The following is a 16,117-nucleotide window of genomic DNA, read 5'->3' as shown; positions in this document are numbered from 1 at the left end:
GCTGGACTTAACTAAAGGTTATTGGCAGATCCCCTTGTCTCCCATGACCAAAGAAAAAACAGCTTTCACCACGCCGTTCGGTTTACACCAATTTGTCACTCTTCCGTTCGGGCTATTCGGGGCTCCAGCCACATTTCAGCGTCTCATGGACAAAATTCTCCGTCCGCATGCTGCATATGCCGCCGCCTACCTGGATGACATCATCATCTACAGTGGGGATTGGCAGCGACATATGCAGCATTTGCGAGCGGTCCTGAAGACGCTGAGGAGGGCTGGGCTCACGGCTAATCCGAGGAAGTGTGCAATTGGGCGGGTGGAAGTAAGATATCTGGGTTTCCACTTGGGTCATGGACAGGTGCGTCCCCAAATTGATAAGACGGCAGTAGTTGCAACGTGTCCAAGGCCTAAGACCAAAAAGGAGGTTAGACAGTTCCTGGGGCTGGCAGGGTATTATAGAAGGTTTGTACCTAATTTTTCGGATACTGCTAGCCCGCTGACTGATTTAACTAAAAAGGAGGCACCAGATACAGTCCAGTGGACGGAGCAGTGCCAGCAGGCTTTCACCCAGTTAAAAGCTGCCCTGTGTGGCGGGCCGCTCCTGAATGCACCTAACTTTTCTCTCCCCTTTATCTTGCAGACAGACGCGTCGAACAGAGGGTTGGGCGCAGTCCTGTCCCAGGAGGTGGAGGGGAAAGAACGGCCGGTGCTGTACATCAGTCGGAAGCTCTCTAAGAGAGAGACGATGTACAGCACCATAGAAAAAGAATGTCTGGCGATCAGGTGGGCTGTTCTTACCCTCCGTTATTACCTCCTGGGGCGGGAGTTCACCCTCTGTTCGGACCACGCTCCTCTGCAGTGGCTCCACCGCATGAGAGATACCAACGCGAGGATCACCCGGTGGTATCTCGCTTTACAACCGTTTAAATTTCAGGTGATCCACAGGCCGGGTGTACAGATGGCTGTGGCTGACTTCCTCTCCAGGAGGGGGGGGGGGGGGGAGGCCGCAGGCCGGACGGCTCCCCGGCCTGAGTCGGGCGGTGGGGGTATGTGGTGAGGGGGGCGTGGTTTAGCGAAATCCGCAACGGGAGAGAGACGGAGGGATCAGAGCGAGGCGTAAGTAGGTCAAATGCAATTAACGAACACGTGTGTTTGATTGCAGTAATTGGCGTGGAGAGACCGGATATAAGCCGAGTCACCGCAGAGAGAAGGAGAGAGAGACACGCTGGGACCTCGTTCTGCACTAGGGAAAGCTACAACAGTGCTTTGAAGTTATTGAAGTTATTGACCGTGTTTAAGCAATCGTTTGCTGTCTACGCCCAGAGGGCATCGTGTTTTATTTTGTTTTGTTGAATAAACGAGTGTCCCAGAAACAAGCCGACCCCTGCCTTCTTCCTTCCTATTGAGACTGTGTTGAACCTTGTTACACAGATCTCAGGACATATTTGAACTACATAAAATGTTATTGCATACAAATTCCCCATTCCCCTTTAAATCTCCCAAACTGTTACCATGAAGGTCTGTGGGTTCAACTGAGGATTTTAGAAAGTACTCAGTTGACATTCAAGAAAAATCACACACTCTGATAAAAAGAAGTGAGCGATACGTTCAAAAGCAAAATTTCAATAGTATTAACAAAGTTTGGACTATCTCATGGCCTCCAAAAATAGAGTAGCCCGCCCCACGTACCCCTTGAGAATCGTGAGCTCATGATAATTACCTTCTTCAATATTTGCATTTTGTTTGCACAATATTTAAATAATCTTGCTATTTAAAAACCTGCCTGCCCTTTGCAGTAAAAACAGATAGCAGTTTATTTTTTGCTAAAAGCTTTGACCTTTATAAAATGAGAGGGGTGGGGATGAGAAGGAACGAGAGGACGTAAACAAAAGCAAGTATGAGGCAGAAAAAATATGAACTAAAGCTTATTATGTTTGGTGAATTAATCGTTACAGGCGCGACCCAAAATAAATGCCAAATATGAGTATCATATTGGATTTGGTAAATAAATAAAAATAATTTACAAGGCAACTGTTTGTTAACTGTTCACTAATTGCAATCATATATAGGGTTTTCTTTTATTGTGAAGAAGAAAAAAAATCTAAATTATTATTATTTTTATAGGTTTAATAGCCTTTATAAGAAACATAAATATCAATTTATTTGATCAAAAATACAGTAAAACAGTAATATTATTCATACGACTGCAATTTAAAGGGTTACTCCACCCCAAAAGTAACATTTTGTCATTAATCACTTACCCCCATTCTTCGGAACACAATTTAAGATATTTTGGATGAAAACCTGGAGGCTTGAGACTGCCCCATAGACTGCCAAGTAAATAACTGTGTCAAGGTCCAGAAAAGGTATGAAAAGTTGTCATCAGAATACTCCATCTGCCATCAGACGTGCAATCTGGATTATATGAAGCGACGGGAACACTTTTTGTAAGCGAAAAAAAATAAAAAGACTTTATTCAATAATTCCATTGTCAACGGTCTCTTCTGTGTCACTCCATATCATTGTGCTGTGTATGCTCATCTGTGTCCTCCGCGCCACAAAGATACTGTTTCTACATGTATTTAGCTTTGATTTGAAATAAAACAGTGCACCCTTGTGGCGCGGAGGACACAGAAGAGCATATGCATATGGAGTAAGAGGAGACTGTTGACGAAGAAATTATTGAATAAAGACATTATTTTTGTTTCTTCGCTTACAAAAAATGTTCCCGTCGCTTCATAAAACCCAGATTGCACGTCTGATGGAGTATTCTGATGATTACTTTTCTTTTTTTTTTTTTTTAGTTTTAATTGGTTTTCAACGACATGGGCATACGTGATTAATGACAAGATTTTCATTTTAGGGTGGAGTATTAAAGTGTAAAACAGTTTCCCAAAATGAATAAAATCAAATTTATTCCTGTGATACAAAGCTGAATTTTCAGCATCATTACTCAGTCACATGATCCTTCAGAAATCATTCTGATATGCTGATTCATTGCTCAAGATTATAATCAATGATGAAAACTCTTGTACTTCTTAGGGTTCTTTGTGGATAGATTTTTTTAAAAATAGGATTCTTTGATTAATAGAAAGTTCAAACAATACATAATTTTTTTGAAATAGAAATCTTTTTAACATTCTAAATGTCTTTACTCTCATATTTGATCAACTGTCTCTACCCTTGTTTAATTAAAGTACTAATTACTTAAAAAAAAAAAACATACTGACTCCAGATTTCTGAATGGTGTATAGATAATACACACTCATGTATACATATATAATGTTTCATTACAGGTACAAAATATTTATAAACAACATGGTACATTTTCTAGATTTCCCTGTCATGGAATTCATGTGCCACAAAGTCAAGCATTTACAGGTGATTCAGGTTTTGACCATGCTGCTGGATTACTAATGTAGAAATAAAGAGCAGACAGGGGAACGAAGGATGAGTGGGGATGGGAGGAGAGAACAGCGGGGCACTGGCTCCATTTGGGATGGTTTGAGTGTCTGCTGAACACTTTCAAACCTGACAGGGATGAAAACCTCTCTCCCTCTTCTACTACTTAATTTACTGACTCACTCTCCCCAAATATTACAGTTCACTGATGGATGGAGTTTGTGTTTCTGCTAACATAAAAACACTTAATTCTGCATCGTCATCTTCAACTGTCTGCCAGATTCTGCCTCCCAAAATAACACCAGTCAATAATGCCACAATACATCTTTTGCTGATAACAATCCCACAGAGGCATATGAGCTTGGAAGACAGTTGAAAATATTCTTCAAAGACTAACTTCTAACTTTTATCTAACTCCTGGTGATATTAATTTGTGTAGTCATGATAAATTAATACCGTTGACGTTTCCATCTAAGGTCAGTTATTCACAGCAAGAGAATCAGAACATCTTATTTATTTAGTTATTTATAAAAAATAAAGAAATTGTTACAACACTGTGTACTTAGCGTACAAGACAAAGGTACAAGACTGTGTATATTAATGAGGGAAAGAACTGAAATTTGAAATTCAAACTACTGATTTTAATTTTATATAAAGAAATGTAGTTTAGCCAGGAACTGTTCTGTTAAACGCGAAATTTAAACAACAAGTTGAAATAATGCAAGCTCATGGCTTCAACAAAAGCATTATTGTCATTTATTGTGAGTTAACAACCTTGCAACGCACAATAGGTTTTTCTTAAAGGTTTATTGATAAAAAGCATTTACCCTGTGGAGAAAATGAATGGGATTTTTCCTTTTGGTGCTCTATATAAAGTGATCATTCACAGGCCATTTTCAGCTAACCCTTACTCTAAAAGTGCCTGTGAAGCAAATATTGCAGCACATTGTATACTGCAGATGAATAACTGCCATTGAGATGAATGGATCACTTTCTTTGGGCATTAGAAAAAGTAAGAGGAATAGATTTGCCTAAAAACCAAGATTCCTTCAAACGAACATAATTATGTGACTGTAAGTGTTTATCAAGGATATAATCACATTGACAGCAACTAGATTCAAGTCTGCTTTATTGTCAATTTCCACATGTACAGTACATACATACAGATAATCGAAATTGTGTTACTCTCAGACCCCGGTGCATACAGTTAACATTAACATTAAAGCCTAAAAAAACACTGTTGTGATTTCTTGGCCAGTGCTGCGGTGTTTTCAGTCCAGGAGAGGTCCTCTGTGATGTGCACACCCAGGAACTTGGTGCTGCTCACTCTCTCCACAGTCGCACCGTTGATGTTCAGAGGGACGTGCTGAGTGTGTGCTTTCCTGAAGTCTACAACAATCTCCTTTGTCTTCTCCACGTTCAGAGACACATTGTTGTAACAGCACCACTTGGCCAGGCGGCTCACCTCACTCCTGTAGTTTGTCTCATCTTTGTTGCTAATAAGACCCACCACAGTCGTGTCATCTGCAAACTTAATAAAGAGTTGTGTGACGGTGTGCAGTCATGGGTCAGCAGAGTGAAGAGGAGGGGGCTCAGCACACATCCTTGGGGGGCCCCAGTGTTCAGTGTGATGGTGCTGGATGTGTTGCTGCCAACCCGTACTGCCTGAGGTCTTCCAGTCAGAAAGTCCAACAGCCAGTTGCACAGCGAAGTGTTGAACCCCAGCTGACTCAGCTTGTAGATGAGCTGTTGAGGGATGATTGTGTTGAATGCTGAACTGAAGTCTATGAACAGTTTTCTGACATATGAGTCCTTTTTGTCCAGATGGGTGAGTGCTGATTGGACGGCAGTGGCAATGGCATCATCAGTCGACCGGTTGGACCGGTTGGAAGGGGTCCAGGGAGGGGGGGGGGCAGACTTGATGTGGTGCATGACTAGCCGTTCAAAGCACTTCATGAGGATGGGGGTAAAAGTGAAGTGACATTCAGCCAAGTATGGTGACCCATACTCAGAATTTGTGCTCTGCATTTAACCCATCCCAAATGCACACACACAGAGCAGTGAACACACACACACACTGTGAGCACACACCCGGAGCAGTGGGCAGCCATTTATGCTGCGGCGACCGGGGAGCAGTTGGGGGTTCGATGCCTTGCTCAAGGGCACCTAAGTCGAGGTATTGAAGGTGGAGAGAGAGCTGTACATGCACTACCCCCACCCACAATTCCGTCCGGCCCGAGACTAGAACTCACAACCCTTCGATTGGGAGTCCAACCCTCTAACCATTAGGCCAACAGGACGGTAGTCATTGAAGCAGGATGGAGATGGCTTCTTTGACACTGGGATGATGGTAGTGGTTTTAAAGCATGTGGGAACAACAGCCTGACTCAGTGATATGTTGAAAATGTCTGTGAAGACATCAGTGAGTTCTGCTGCACAGTCTCTCAGTACACGCCCAGGGATGTTGTCAGGACCCAGAGCTCTGCGGGCATCGATCCTGCTGAAGGATCTCCTCACGCTGTCTGGGGTCAGCGTCATCACCTGGTCGCCGGGGGGAGGTGGAGTCTTATGTGCAGTGGTGCTGTTTTGTTGCTCAAAGCAAGCGAAGAAGGTGTTCAGCTCATTCAGCAGAGAGATGTTGTTGTCACAGGTCCGTGGTGGGGGCTTGTAGTCCGTAATGGTCTGTATCCCCTGCCACAGGCTCCTAGTGTCTCTGCTGTCGCTGAATTGATGAGCTATCCTCCTGGAGTGCTGTCTCTTAGCCTCTCTGATGCCACGGGACAGGTTGGCCCTGGCTGTTCTTAGGCCCACCTCATCTCCAGGTCTGAAAGCAGCGTTCCGTGTCTTCAGGAGTCTGTAGACCTCTCCTGTCATCCATGGCTTCTGGTTGGCCCGGACAGTGATGGTTTTTGTGACCGTTACATCATCAATACACTTATTGATGTAGGCAGTAACAGTCTCTGAGTACTCCTGGAGGTTAGTGGTGTTATTGCATGTGGCAGCCTGTTTAAACATGTCCCAGTCAGTTGTGTTGAAGCAGTCCTGAAGAATCTCTGATGATCCTTCTGGCCACACTTTAATCTGTTTGTAAACTGGTTTGGCGACTTTAATGAGTGGTCTGTATGCAGGCATTAGCATAACAGTGATGTGGTCTGAAGCTCCGAGGTGGGGGAGGGGGAGAGCTTTGTAAGCTCCTCTCTGTGTAGTGTAAACAACTACAAAATCCCCAGCTATGATGAGAAAAGCATCGGGGTGTGCTGTCTGCTGCTCACTGATGTGCTGGGACAGTTCATTTAGTACGTCGTTCTTGATGCAGCTGTTGTTCGAAGGGAATGTAAACTGAAGTGAGCAGTATAGCAGTATATTCCCTCGGCAGATAGAACGGCCGGCACTTAATAATCATAAACTCCACCAGGGGTGAGCAGTGTTTGCTGATCACAACAGTATCGCGGCACCATGTGTCATTAATGTAAACACAAACCCCGCCGCCGCAGGTTTTTCCTCCCGAGACGAGAGCTCTGTCCGCTCGATAGCACGTCAGCTGGTCGAGCTGAACAGCGCTGTCTGGAACGCTTTTGCTGAGCCATGTTTCCGTGAACACAAAAATACAACAGTCTCTTACAGTCCTCTGAGTTGAGCGTAGTAAATGAATGTAGTCCAGTTTATTATCCGACGAGCGTACGTTAGCCAGTACAATGGTGGGGATAGATGGCTTGTGTGGGTTAGCCGTTAGCCTAGCCCAGATACCTCCGCGCTTCCCCCTCTTCTGCTTCCTCTCACACGGCTTGTGTTGCCTCCGCTGCGGGCGAGATGCAGTAGTGGGGGTCGGTGATGGTGAAGGCCTCCGTAGCAGATCGAGATCCCGCAGCTGTTCCGTGTGCGCGGAGTTTAACTGTAAAAATGCGGTCCTGCCGACATCGAGCAGAAACTCGCGACTGTATTTGCGCTTACAGACAGGTAGACGCGACGACAATGTACAAAAACACTGCGACTCACAAGACAAAAAACATGAAAACACCGTTCTGTCAGGACAGAGAGAAGCCGCTGCGTGTGGATGCGCCGCCATCTTGTTTTCTCTAATTACTCATGAGAAAAAGACAAAACTTACAGCAATTTCTGCTAAAAATGCTGTAATCATGGGACAATTATGGACCTGAATATTCCATTTCAAATCCAAACTAAATTGTTGCAGCTACAGGAAAATTAGGCTTTTCGTTGTTCTGAGAATGCACAATGGCACAAAATTGCTGTGACTCCTCATGCAACTTGCATGAATAAACATCTTGGGAAAAATCACAACACTGTGTGCTGTTATGTGATGCTGTTGGGCTTTTGTGCCTATATTTTGTTCATTAATTTAGCTAATTTGTAAAATATCACTGAGAAAACAAATATAATTCCTGCACTGACACAGCTGTCAACTGATAAAGCCGCATCCATCCATCAATCCATCCATGCATCTGTTTCTGTAATATATCTCCACCTGTCCCCAGCGAGTGTGAGTGTGTTATATTTTTTCGGGGTGCTTGCTGACAGTGACGGCTTCAGAAATGATGAAATGCAATGAAACACGAGTGACAGACACAGAGAGACATGTAAGTTGTGCTTATTCATTCACTCGCAAACTCAGGAAATTTGCAACATCACAGAGAAATATTGACACAGGGAGAGAGGTGAGATGACAGGTAAACAGGACAGACGACTGTGGCATATATACGGACACTTCACTCTGTGCCACGGTAAATATTTTGGGGGAAACAGTCTAGGAACATGAATGTATTAAATAGCTCCAAAGAAGTATGGGGGTTGCGTCTGATTTTAGAACCGTGTCATGTGACTGAAGTTCAGGATGCTCACACTCAAACAAGTCATATTTTAGATCAGGTCAGAGGACTGGTTTGTAACGACCAATCTAAAAGACGCCTATTTCCATGTCTCCATCCTTCTCGATCACAGCAATTTCCTGAGGTTTGCTTTCGAGGGCGAAGCTTATCAATACCATGTTCTTCCTTTCGGCCTTGCACGTTCACCCCACACTTTCACGAAATGTGTTGATGCAGGTCTGGCTCCACATACTCAGTTATATTGATGATTGGTTGATTTTAGCTCAATCGGAGCAGATGGCAGTTTGACAATGAGATGTCATTTTTGACCCACATAAAATAATTGTGGTTAAGACTATATGCCAAGAAACGTGTGCTTTTTCTAGCTCAGAGTACCACTTATCTGGGTGTGGTGTGGGATACGACTACGATGCAGGCATGTCTGTCCCCCTGCTTGAACTGAGTCGATCCTCACTGAAGTCAAGAGAGTGATAAAAGGCCAGTCACTCACTGTTAAGCTTTTTCCGAGATTGCTAGGTCTGATGGCAGCTTAGGCATGTGGAGGAAAACTTTGGTCTTGTCTCAGGGCTCAGTGCTGGGAGCTCCTTGTCGCCATGTAATGCTAGCGACAGATGCGTCCCTCACTAGTTGGGGTGCGATCATTAGTGGCCACTCTGCCCGCGGTCTGTGGAGTGTTTGCCATCTCAAGTGGCACATCAACTGCCTGAAAGCCTTTCTCCTAGACCTAAGAGATCATCAGGTGTTGGTGTGCACTAGGGTTGTCATGGTACCAAATTTTCAGTATTCAGTACCGATACCAGTGAAAATCCACGGTTCTCGGTACCAATTTCGGTACCAAAGCAAAACACAAAAATATAAACTTATATAATTATGAAAAACAGTAATCAAGTTTAACCCAAATTTAATTTGTCTTTTAATTTATGAAATTTAAACACATTTTGTTTTTGGTAAATTAAAGGGATTTGCTATTACAATTAAAACATGGAAGAAATATTGTGATTTATTTCTTTAAAGTTTTATAAATTTACAGTAGTAGCAGTATCACATACATTTTTACTAAATAATAGTAATATTTCTAGCACAATGTCTTTATGTAAAAATTAACTTTTAGGCCTAATGAATGCATATTTGTCATTTTAACTGAACGTAAGACAGGTGGTGATGCTTAAGATATTTTTGGTCATTGAGGGTTTCTGTAAAAAAATAGTAATAGATCATATTAATTATTATTAAAAGATAATACTACTACTAATTCTACTATCATACTAATAATGCACTATGAATTGATGAGCTGCTGGGTTCATGAATATTAATCACGTTGTCTGCGTTCTGTCAAACTGATTTGCTGAAATCAAAACAGAGACAGTACTAGATCAGCGCCAGCCAATGAAATTGCCATTTGCGCATTAGCTCCGCCCACTACCGGAGAAAGCGGTATGTCTTCTGCTTGTTCGAAAATTAATATGAATAATTCTAAATAAACTCCATTTTTTACCAGGAGAAGACAACAAAGAATAGTTTACATATAGCTTGTCGATTCAGCGTGGTAAGAGTCTCGCTCTCTCTCTCTTTACATGTGTGAAACAGCGCTATAATTAAAGTGACGGTGAGTCATGCGCCTTCACACAGAGTTTATAGAGAATCAAATACAGATGCGCTGTGCGTCCATTGAGATGAAATGAAAAGTTCAGATCGCTTGATGGAGAGAGAACTCTGAAGCTCAGATGCTGAAATTAATGCAAGCGTCAGATGCTTCAGTCTATGTAGTAAACAAACCCGCACGTCTCTGCCATTCATTAATTCACACAGAGACGCGCAGAACATGGATTCATATTTCATATAACTTTTGCGGCTTAACATTTACAGATACTGGTCCATATGGAGATTTGATTTGATTCATTTATGCTAACTTTGACAAATTCCATGACTGTCCATATTAAAATGTAAGTTTCATTTCATGACTGGATTTTGAGATTCCGTCTTCGTTTTCTGCTTCGCGGAAATCATAGCACTGAACCGGGTTTGAATGGGACCTCGGCACTACCGGTACTTAAAGAAACCTGGTACCATCACATTTACAATTTTTTAGTACCGACTTGGTACCGAAGTACCGGGTCTTTTGACAACACTAGTGTGCACCAACAACACAGCAGTGGTCTCTTATATTAACCACCAAGGAGGTCTGCGTTCACACCAATGGAAGCTCCTTTCTCTAAAAGCGATTTTTTCACCTCCTTGGGGAGGGGAGGCTTCACCCCGAGGTGGTGAAGCAGATATGGATAATTTTTGGCCACGCTCAGGTGAACCTGTTTGCAACTCAGATGACATTGCACTGTCCCCTCTGGTTCTCTTTAACTAATCCAATACGATATGGTGCAGACTTGGCCGAGGCTTAGTCTGTATGCCTTTCCCCCGATCTCTCTGCTCCCAGGAGTTCTGGAGAAAGTATGTTTAACCCCATATTTCTATAACAGGGTATTGTATTGGTATGTGATTTTCAAGTAATCCTGAACAACGTGCTTAACTGGTTGATCAAGGTTGAAGTTACAGTAAACTTGTAGGGATGGTAGCCCTACAGAAACAGTCCTGGCTAGAATATTCTCATCTCTAGATACAGCTCTGGACATTTCTTCCATGTCTATGAATTTTTTTGACCTTGTTTGCCTAACAAAATATTAAAATTTCTTCGAAAGCCAATAACAAAGGCTGCACGATTTTACCTAGCAATTATAAAAGTAATGTTTGACTTGAAAAAACACACACACACACACAAAAAAAACCCCACATTGATAGCCCTTATACTGCAGTTACATAAATGTCATAAAAAATATTCTTGATTATTTTTAAGCTCTAAGAAGACATGAACAACCTGCAGTTAGGCTAATGATCTACAGTATATTCCTTGATTAAATAATTTTAGGAACATTGTTAAATCATCAGATTTAACCATTTGGAGAGTAAAGCAAACAGAGCCAAAACAAATGTGACCCTGGACCACAAAACCAGTTATAAGGGTCAATTTTTTAAAAATATTTGGCCGAGATACAACTATTTGAAAATCTGGAATCTGAGAAAAATAAATAAATCACCTTTAAAGTCGTCCAAATGAAGTTCTTAGCCATGCATATTACTAATCAAAAATTAAGTTTTCATATATTTACAGTAGGGGATTTAAAAAATATATTCGTGGAACATGATGTTTACTTAATTTCCTAATGAATTTTGGCATAAAAGAAAAATCTATAATTTTGATTGGCTATTGCTACAAATATACCCCAGCGACTTAGGATTGGTTTTGTGGTCCAGGGACACAAATAGAAAGATATTAAAGATAAACACTAACCGTTCTCTTTGCATTCTTCAGGGGGCTTCGCTTTCTTCGCAAGCCGGGGGTCCAACCAGGATGTCGTCTTTGTATTGTGGCTGGAGAAAAGAGAAATGGAGCAGAAAAGGAAAAGAGATGAAGAGGAAGAGAGAGAGATGAGAGTGCTGCAAACTGCTGCTGTAAATCATCTTGCTGAGAAGACGAGAGAGACTGAAAGGAAGTCTCCGGAGATCTCATCTCCAAACGAGGGTGAGAAAAAAGTTTAGCTTAACAAAATGGCAATCGATACTTTTAATTAGCTGTAAGCTTCTCATTAGCACAGCAGGAAAGAGAGGAGGAGGACAGAGATGGTGAGGAAGATTTGAGTGACTTATGAGGGAGGAGAGCCAAACATAAGCGGCGATTTCACTAAACTTTTGCACAAGTTTTTTTCCTCACAATTTTGTCCTCTGAGACAAATTTCAGGAGTCTTAAAGTTTTCTTTTGAAAGATTTGGCAAAATTGGCAGATTTTTGCTGTGTAGTGTAACATGCTTACCAATGGCTAATTAATAGCCTTGGAAATTAATCTTAGCCTCCAACAAAGTTCTGACAGCATCTGAAATCCTGCGGCATGACCGCTCCTATGACGGCCATCTCGGGAAGAACCAATAAGAGTAAAGCAACTGATGACTCAAATGTGTATGTGTGCATGTGACAGAGATCCATTTAAAATGTTGGTACTACCTTCTCAATATTTCATACAACATTACCATCTTGTTAATTGGCCAATTATGCTACTTAATGCTACATCCATTAGTTACAATTACATTGAGTTAGCAGTGAAGTATAAGCAATTCACAAATTCCCTCTTTTACTGACTCCAAAACTTAAAGTTCTTGTTTGTTTTCCAGGTTATAGATTGTTTTACATTAACATGGGGTTGTGCAATACCATTTTATTTTTGATTGTCAGTGTGGATGGCAGCTTTTGATATTTGATGGCAAAATGATTTAAATGCTGTTGATTGCTACAAAATGCCTCAATTTAAATGGCATCAAAAAATTATGTGTTTGGAATGTTGGAGGTCAGGTTAGTAACTTATTTTTTGGGCACTGACAAGGTCTGACACTAATAGGCTACGTTCACACTGTCAGTTTTTGGGACTGACAACCGCATTTTCTTTACAGGCTCGAAATATACCATTCACATAGCAGCTTACAGGCTGTTTAGAATACTGACTGTATGAACATGCAATGGGAGTCAAGCCTGTATTCTTTACCAGTAACAATAGAGATAGACTTTTGTCCAAAGTAAAATCAAAGATGGAGATGTCCATAAAACTGAAAGTCTTATCACTTTCTGACATGTCAAGAGTCCAATCGAGCTGCGAGTTAATTCGTCAAATCTTCATTAACCAACAGCAGCTTTTAAATTTAGTTGGAGTGTGTAGCGTTTGAATCGCTAACAGAACACAAAACTGAAGGGAGCGGCTCCGGTGGAAAACTGACGGGATCTACAAATTTCAGATGACACGTAGCTCATTTTTCCATCACTGTAAGTTGCTGAAAACACACATGAAAACACATAATACACAGTAGACGTGCATTTGTCTGGTAGAGCGACTCCCTCGTGACAGACAGCTAGACAAAAAATAAGCATTTTATTTTCATGTATACTATACATTCAAGTACATTCAGTATGTTTTGGGGTTTAGTGTATTCCTCCTTGAGACACATATTTGTCTAAAGTAGCAGAAGAAACAGCTCTGAGATCAGTGGGAGGAAGGTAGACTCGACTGTCTCAGTGATGGGACTCGACTGACGACACTCTGCCAAGTGACTGGCCAGAGAAATTGCAGCCAGGGGCGAAAAGATGGTGCACCTTTGAAGTGCTCGTTCTCTATGACACTCCACACTGCTGCCCTTTTGTCTCTATCTTTGTGTCTTCCTCCCCAGTGTCTCTTCATGATTCATCTCTCTCTTAAATAATTTTTTTTATTTAAATATAAAACCATATCAAAATACATTCTACTGGCACAGTGGATTTCCGCAGCTTATGTTTGGTTTCTTTGGGAGTTTAAATGTGACTAAATGCATCTACAGAGATATTTTGTCATGATTAATCTGGTCCAGTATGAGTGTGTGTGTGTGTGTGTGTTCATGGTGAGAGATAGACATATGGAGAAGTGTCTACAGTTTGAGAATTAAAGAGACTCCGTCTGTGAGGGAGATCGAGAAAAACAAGGCGCCATTGGCTGCTTGACAACTCCATTAAATCCTCAATAGTCACACTGTGTGGGCCGGAGCAAACTGTGTATGTGTGTGTGGCGTTTCATAAAGCAGTGGCGGACTGTCCTCGCATCATTTGGAGTCACTCACATACAGCTTCTGTTATGAACGATGCAACAGAAAATAACTTCTGTGCCTGTGGAAAAACACAGTCCTGTACAGTCACAGTTTGGAGACTGAACACACACACGTTCCTAGTAATCAAATGTGTGTATATTTATGTATGCTTTTTATAAATGTCATTTATATTAATAAATTATCACTAAGATGCATTATCTTTATCTAACATCATTATATAATGATGATAATATATAACTATCATTATATAATGGAAATCTATGTATTTATGAACGAATGAATGATTAATTTGTGGATGTCCCTAAACATCTGGGGGGAAATGAAAAAGTATGGTACAATTAATGTTGCACTATTACGGCCCATGGAAACTGGTTTTAAACAGAGATGTTTGTGTACATTTTTATTGATCATGGCAACAGTGATTCATCTATAGATCAAGTGATGGGAAATGTGTAAGAACTGGGCGTATATCCAGTGCAGTCCAACACAGTTTTAGCATTTAAAAGAGATGCTTCAGGTGGCTGGATTATAGTGGTTTTGGTCCATGTTTGTGCAGTTGCCTGTTTTAGATAATAATTTAAGTCCTTCCCTTACTAAAATAATAATAATGGCATGTGATCGATACATGGCATACTAGTCAATGTTTTTTTTTCTTTCCAAAATTACTATTAATTCTATTCATTTAAATCTCAGAGTAAAAAAAAAAAATGAAATAACTGAATGCTGATTATAATTTATAATTCTAATTAACTGATAATTAGATACTCACTCTATAAAGTACACTTCTCCTTTCTCAGTGTAAGCCATCTCCCAGTTATCTGGCAGAGGACCCAATTCGTCATTCTCGTCCAGTTTGGGAGGTGTTTTTGGTGGTTCTGTCTCTTCTTTAGGGGCATCTGTGGAGGTCTCGGAGGGGCATGTGGTGGGCATCTCTCCTGAGGCGTCTGTACTCTTGTCTTCATGTTCACTGGACTCTGAAAAATGCAAGAAAAATTGCTTTTAGAACTAAACCTAAAAAACAAAATTATTGCTTTATGTAATCAATTAAGCTCTCACCAATAATGAAAAGTCTAAAACCAGTAAACTGTTTAAACTGCCTGAATTAAACTAAATTTGTAACATTTTAACAATAAAAACTGCAGACCTACCTTTCTGATTCAATCAATTACAAATAATCAGACTTTAGATGTTGATAAAAAAAAAGATGTAATATAATTGAACAAAATAATTACCAAGAGAAGCTATGCTTATAAAAATAAGCTGTCAAATTTATAATAATCCAGTGCAATATTCTGGCAGATGTCTCTAAATTTTATCGGCACTGCTGGTGAAACTCAGAGTCCGAGACTACAGAGTAACCGGTGAATGTGAGCAAGACATACAGAGAAAATATTTATGAGAGGGAGATGTAACTGAGATTTGGAGATTCTGAGAGAATTGAAAAGCAGGTCAATGTAAGGTGTAACGTTTGAGAAAGAACTACAGAAGACATGAAGGAAGAACAGACAGAGATGGAGTTAGCCGGACTGAGACGGTGAAATAAGAGCGGAGTGATTAGAATGGAGTCTACGGCGAGAAAGTGAGAGATAGAGGAGGAAAAAAAATAGATAGCTGAACGTGTCCTAGTTTGAGTTATGGAGGTTGGATGTCCCATAGGAAAGTCTCAAAAGACAGATCGAGGGGTAGAGAGAGGGAGAGACGAAGGAAAAAAGATACCGAATCCCATAACATTCAGCAGTACTGATGTTTTAATCAACTGAAAAATGAGAGGACAGCTTCACTCAATTCCACGTACACGAGCTCTGCTCCAAAACCTAGTGAGCTGTCTATTTAGACAACATTTAAAATCATCAAAGATGCACATCGTCTTTTTGCCACACTTGCCAATGGTGGATAAATTGAGAATATTTTCAAGGCATGTAATAACCATATATTTGTTTTATATACTGTAAATAGCAAAACAATACATCTAAGATGGTGCACAACAGAAATAAAGAATATTCTTATCTCCTTACAATGTGTCTCAGATATTGCAAGATCCCAAAAAGTGCATTGAAAAGTCAAAGATTTCAATGTGAGCTCAAACGTTTCACATAAAATCCCATGGTCACATTATTTGGGTTATGCACATGAATATTTTAGCTTAATTACAGTATATACTCCTACTTGCTGTCAAAAAATGTCTTAATGGTTTCTAATTCC

At 40.9% G+C, this 16,117-nt stretch overlaps 1 protein-coding gene across 7 annotated transcripts in view; it reads right to left on the bottom strand.

Annotated features, from left to right (window-relative positions):
* LOC127972966 (membrane-associated guanylate kinase, WW and PDZ domain-containing protein 2) overlaps window positions 1-16,117 on the bottom strand; it is a 214,713-nt gene that overhangs the window by 59,407 nt on the left and 139,189 nt on the right. For all 7 annotated transcript variants that reach the window (XM_052577037.1, XM_052577042.1, XM_052577009.1 and 4 more), the window contains exons 5-6: window positions 14,685-14,889; window positions 11,587-11,666 (exon numbers count right to left, since the gene is read on the bottom strand). In XM_052577037.1, the coding sequence (XP_052432997.1) occupies window positions 11,587-11,666; window positions 14,685-14,889 (285 nt within the window). The remainder of the gene's footprint in view (window positions 1-11,586; window positions 11,667-14,684; window positions 14,890-16,117) is intronic.

This window comes from Carassius gibelio, chromosome A4 (assembly GCF_023724105.1).
Source record: "Carassius gibelio isolate Cgi1373 ecotype wild population from Czech Republic chromosome A4, carGib1.2-hapl.c, whole genome shotgun sequence".
Lineage (NCBI taxonomy): Eukaryota > Metazoa > Chordata > Actinopteri > Cypriniformes > Cyprinidae > Carassius > Carassius gibelio.
This window is presented reverse-complemented; position numbering and strand designations above follow the sequence as displayed.